The sequence below is a fragment of the Notechis scutatus genome, chromosome 1 (genome assembly GCF_049901735.1).
Source record: "Notechis scutatus isolate UNSWTSFEM ecotype Mainland chromosome 1, rNotScu1.2, whole genome shotgun sequence".
NCBI classification, from domain to species: Eukaryota; Metazoa; Chordata; class Lepidosauria; order Squamata; family Elapidae; genus Notechis; species Notechis scutatus.
The window spans coordinates 329920967-329926966 of NC_142009.1; the positions used below are offsets into that span (position 1 = coordinate 329920967).

The 6000-nt window shown below is 44.8% G+C and overlaps 1 protein-coding gene across 1 annotated transcript in view; it reads left to right on the forward strand.

The window, feature by feature from the left end:
• Positions 1 to 5305, forward strand: part of COMP (cartilage oligomeric matrix protein) — a 42794-nt gene extending 37489 nt beyond the window's left edge. Inside the window, exons 16-19 of the mRNA XM_087951647.1 lie at positions 1415 to 1611; positions 1786 to 1958; positions 3350 to 3489; positions 3777 to 5305. Of these exons, the coding sequence (XP_087807773.1) occupies positions 1415 to 1611; positions 1786 to 1958; positions 3350 to 3489; positions 3777 to 3826 (560 nt within the window). The 3' untranslated portion in view covers positions 3827 to 5305. The remainder of the gene's footprint in view (positions 1 to 1414; positions 1612 to 1785; positions 1959 to 3349; positions 3490 to 3776) is intronic.
• Positions 5306 to 6000: the final 695 nt, after the last annotated feature.

Here is a 6000-nt window from a genome sequence, read left to right on the forward strand (position 1 = left end):
GGAGGCAAGTTGTTCCACTGATTGATTGTTCTCACTGTCAGGAAATTCCTCCTTAGTTCTAGATTGTTTCTCTCCTTGATTAGTTTCCACCCATTGCTTCTTCTTCTGTCCTCAGGTGCTTTGGAGAATAGCTTGACTTCCCTCTTCTTTGTGGCATCCCCTGAGATATTGGAAGACTGCTAGTCCTTCTTTTCATTAAACTAAACATACTCAATTCCAGAAATCATTCTTTATATGTCTTAGCCTCCAGTCCCCTAATCTTCTGTTTTCTGCACTCTTTTTAAGAGTCTCAACATCTTTTTTAGATTGAAGCGACCAAAACTGGATGCTATATTCTAAGTGTGGCTTTACCAAGGCAGTATAAAGTGGTACTAACACTTCATGTGATCTTGATTCTGTAACTTGCAATAACTTGCAAGATGCCAGTCCTTTGAGGTAGTCTAGACCAGGAAACCAAAGTTGTGAATGCTAATACAATAAATAGTCCTCCACTTACGACCACAATTGGAACAGGAATTTCTGTTAAGTAAACCAGGGAGTTGTTACCTAAACCATGCCTGGTCTTAGGTTACTGGTTTTGCCATGGTTGTTAAGCAAATAGCTGCAATTGTTAAGTGAATCACATAGTTGTTAAATGAATCATGCTTCCTCCATTGGCTTTGCAAGTCAGAAATCAGCTGAGAGTGTGATAAATGATGATCACACGACTCTGGGATACTGCAACCATTGCAAATACCTGCCAGTTCCAAGCACCCAAATGTTGTATGTGACTATGGGAATGCTGCACTGGTTGTAAGTGTAAGCACCTGTTGCAAGCCACCTTTTTAGTGCCATTGTTAGCTTTGAATTGTTGCTACACAAAGGGTTGTAAATTGAGGATTACCTGTGCTTTTATTGTAAGCTTACAATAACAAATTGTGCAAGTCTAAATGTGTTTTTCCATTCCCTGCCTTGACCTGAGAAAGAACTAGGGAGGGTTAAAATTGAGACCCTTCCTCAAATTACCTTTCTGCTTTAGACTGAGGTTTGTCTTCTCTGACTGTCTTGGTGGTGGGCTTTTCTTCCTATTCCTCCAGGCTGTTCTATCAGGGGACCTTGGTCACCTCTGATCTTGATCATTTTCTTGCCGACGTTTCGTTACCCACACTAGGTAACATCATCAGTGCTAGTAAGGAGCACGGTTTCCTCTCAGTTTAGAGACTCCTTACTAATACTGATATTACCTAGTTGGGTAATGAAACGTCTTCACCAAAACAACCAAGCTCGTAGAGCACCAAGGACCCCTCATTTCAACCCTGAGCTACAAACATCCCCTTTGATTGCTATTCTCAGAATCTTATGACCCGAGCGACAAGACATAAAAATGCAATATATTATTGTGACGCCCTTTTGTCTTCTCTCCCCTCGGGTTCAGGGTACACGGCATTTAATGGGGTGGACTTTGAAGGCACCTTCCACGTGAACACGGCCACAGATGACGATTACGCGGGGTTCATCTTTGGCTACCAGGATAGCGCCAGCTTCTATGTGGTGATGTGGAAGCAGATGGAACAAACCTACTGGCAGGCCAATCCTTTCCGGGCGGTGGCAGAACCTGGCATCCAGCTCAAGGTAAGGGCAGAGTCCGCCATCAGGCTCCCTTCTCATCACAGCTCACCCAGGGAAGAGGATCAGGAGGAAAAGCATTTCAGGACACAGCTGAAAATCTCTCTGGCAGCCTTCTAAGAATTCAGAAAGAGAAATGGTGGCGTGTTCCATCTTCTCTACCCTGCTTTTCCCTTTCAGGCGGTGAAATCAAAGACTGGGCCTGGAGAATACCTGCGTAACTCACTCTGGCACACAGGGGACACAGCTGACCAGGTGAAGTTGCTGTGGAAAGACCCCCGGAACGTCGGCTGGAAAGATAAGACTTCCTACCGCTGGTTCTTACAGCACCGGCCCCAGGTGGGCTACATCCGGTAAGGAAAGACCAAGAGAATCTCTGTAGCTCAGGGTTGCCATGTGGGGTCCTTGGTGCTCCCTGAGTTCGGTTGCTTTCTTGCAGATGTTTCATTACCCAACTAGGTAACATCATCAATGCGCTTGAATGCATTTTGAGCACTCGGAAATATAGGCTGCATTTAGGGCTGTTTGCAGCTTCCCCATGGCCACGTGACCATGTTTTATGAGAGTTTTGCCGAAAACTGGCACTCCCGGTTTTCAGCAAAACTGCACCATAGCGAACAATGGGTTCGTTTAATGACCATGGTGTTTAACAACCAGTGCAAAAAAAAAAAAAAGATTGTAAAATGGGGTCTATATTGTTCCATTTTACAACTGTTACACCTGGGTTGTAACTGCAGGACTATCTGTAGTCGAGGCTTAATGACTTTTCTGAAAATAATTTTATATCGTTCTAAGATTTCCAAGCTGACTTTCAAGAGAACATTTACATTTATATTTAAGAGTTTGTATAACACTGAGGCATTTAAAAGATGCATATATATATACCACTCTTCAAAATTTTCCTGAAATCTGTTGAGATTTCCTACCAATGGTTAAAGGCTCCATTTTGTCCGTTGAAGCAATGTAGCCTCCTAAATTCCTTTGTGAAGTGGTGGAAAAATGCCTTCAGTGGTGCTCAGAAAGTCTTCAGCAGGAACTACAGTGGGCTATTCCCCTTTATTAAAAGATATTTATCTGCAAGAGAAGGCTCTGAATTATTTACATAATACTTATGGACATAGTGGACAATTGGCTTTAGTTTATCCCTTTTTCAGTTTCAAGATAAACTTGCAAAGTAGTCCAATGTTTAGCTGTTATGTTTTAGTGATTTGATACTAGGAGTCTTATAGGATCAGATCAAACAGATCAAGATGGTGGCAATTGAAGTTCCACCTACTTCCCCCCCCCCCATGTTATCTCTAACATGCTTGTAACTGTTTTAATTAGAATTACACAGAATTGATTACATTAGAATACAAACTGGATTGACAATTTCATCTGTTCTCTTGATCAATTAATTGTGATGCAATTCTGTGCATCACAAAGCACAGAAAATAGTCAAGAGCTTTATTGCACATCACATCTATTGTCTTTTTAACTAAACCCTTGTTGGGATGCCTTAGAACAGGGGTGGGGAACTAGGGCCCTTTGATGACATGTGGACTTCCAACTTCCAGAGTTCTCAAGGCAGCATTGGCTGTCTCAGGGGTTTTGGGAGTTGAAGTCCACAAGTCATAAGGAAGCCATTGTTCTCCACCCCCTGACCTAGAACATAACTACATTCAAGGCAAGATCCTGCGGGACTCAGGATAAACATTGCGACTCTCAGAAATAAGCGAAATCCTTCTCTGGATTTGTACTTCAGGACTCGGTTCTATGAGGGGTCTGAGGTGGTGGCCGACACTGGCATTGTCCTCGACACAACTATGCGAGGGGGCCGTCTGGGGGTCTTCTGCTTCTCCCAGGAGAACATCATCTGGTCCAACCTGCGCTATCGCTGCAATGGTGAGTGAGGCTCAACCCAATCCTGTCAATCCAGAGCCGCTCTGACTCCATTGGGAGGGTGGTCTCGGAGCATTACTGGAGCAAGTGTAATCCTCGGCTGGAGCATCCGGAGAGCATCCACGACCCAGAGGTGCCTTGCTCTGGATCGTGCAGAGGTCTTTAGCATCTCTCTGAGGGGTTCCCCCTGGTAGCCCCCATAACGCCAGAGCATCTAGGCCTGCATTAGGCTGCCGACCGACCTTTTCTCCTGGCTCACATGCTCCCTCTTCCTCTTCTCTTTCTTATAGACACGATCCCTGAAGACTACGAGGCTTACCGGAACCAACACAACTACTAAATGCTACTGCCGCTGGTGGAAAAAGAGACTTCTTGCGCCCGCGCCGCATGCACTGCTTCTGCTCCCTTCAAGATATAGTAAATGGTGAACTGTCTCTTCATATGCGGCAAGCACCGTGTCCGCCAGCCCCTGCAGCCTCCCCACTACCCCTCCTAGAACCAACCTCACCCGAGACCTGCTTCCAACAAGACCCTGAAGAACCCTCATTGCTCGACATAGCGCAGAAGAGCCGTTCATGCTCCGTGGCAGCTGCTAACAAGTCCACAAAGGTGGACATAACCAGGGGGCCCTTCCTGGAAGGCTGAAGGGTCACCACCAGAGAAGTGGCTTCCTTGGGCATCCTCCACTGGGTGGTCTCCTGCCCTTGTCTTGCATCCTTTTGGGTCAGCCACTGCTGATGCTGAGGTGGGACACGGGCAGCCCCCCATTATGGCCTCCCGGATTTCGCTCCATAACCTCCATAGCAAGAGAAGGAAAGTGCCTTTGGGGGTCTCACCCCGGTTCTCAAATGGGGCACATGCACATATACATATATACGCACAGGTAGTCTTCAACTTACGACCACAATTGAGTCCCACATTTCTGTGGCTAAGCAAGACATTTGTTAAGTGACTGATGCCCTATTTTACAACATTTCTTGCCACCGTTTTTAAGTGAACTACAGCGCCTGTTAAGTTAGTATCCCCGTTGTGAAGTGAATCTGGCTTCCCCACTGACTTTGCTTGGCCGAAGGCGATCGCAAGACCCCGGGATGCCACGACCGTCATAAAATAACAACTGGTGGCCAAGCATCCAAACCCCGCCCCCCTCCAACCGCGAGGGATGCTGCCAAGATCGTGTGAAAACCGATCCTAAGTCATTTTTTCCTCCAGTGCCGTTGCAACTTCGAATGGTCACTAAGCGAATGGTTGTAAGTCGAGGACTGCCTGTACAAGCTGAGGCTTCTGTGTGATTCGGGAATCCACCACCGCCACTCCCAACACCTGATGGGAATCTGTCTGGTTCGGAAGCCACGCAGGCGGCCTTCAAAACCCCCAAGCATTTTGGGCATGGAGCAAACCTTAATAGTAGAATGCCAGCTTTGCACACCTCCAGTTCAGAGGACCAGAGAGCAAGTGATGAACAGGTCTGTCTTGGCTTAAGTCCTGGAGAGTAAGTGCTTCCTGGTCTGGAGCTGATCTTGGATAAGACAGTTTCCTAAAGTAATTCACTTAACCCAATAATCCAAGATTCCACTAGAGCAGTAAGTATCTCTTGGGTCTCACCTGAAGATGTGTGGACTTCAACTCCCAGAATCCTATTCAACCCAGTTATGCTGGCTGGGGAATTCTGGAAGTTGAAGTCCACGCACCTCCAAGTGGCCAAAGTTGAGAAACACTGTGTTAAAAAATGCAGCCCTTCATTGTTTAGGAGAAATTTGGAGAGCCGTTTGTACAAATACAGACTGTTCGGTTAATAAAATAACATTTGTCTACCAAAGGTTAAGTTGTATTTATTATCTGCCGCTCCTTTCAGAAGAGGTTTAGAAAAGGGGAAAGAAAAAAAAAAAAGCTAGCCAGGCATTCAGCACAGGAGATGCACTTTGAAAAGATAAAACTTCTCAATTTTTGATATAAAACACTTCGATTAAACATTCTTCAGAAAAGCAGAGCTGAACAGCCGGAGAGAAAAACAGCTTAACTTTATTACATTTCATTTACAAATAATGCAAAGTTACAAAGACCAAAAAGAAAAAAAAAACTTTCACAGAAAAAAAGGGAAACAAACAAACAAAAAAGAGAGTTTGAAAAGAATGTGCACAGAATTTTGCATTTGTTTTTTTTGTTTTTCACATCATCGTCATGTTCTTAAGTTTGCAAAAGGAAGAACACGCACACGCACGCACACGCACACACATACACACGCACACACTTACAAAGCCATCTTCAGGGCTTTTTTTGTTTTTGCCAAGAGAGAAAAAGCCACAATAAATTAAGCCTCAATGCTCCAGAGTTTGGAACTTTTTACTCCTGTCCAAGTATTTCCCCCCTCCCCTCCCCCACAAAAAAACCTGTAACTCAATGGTAGGATTTGCATATATCGGTAAAGTCATTCTGCTAGTCCTCATGGATAAAAAATAAAACCCCTGTAAACAGGATGTTACACAGTTCAAATACAAAAAAAAAAAAAATTAA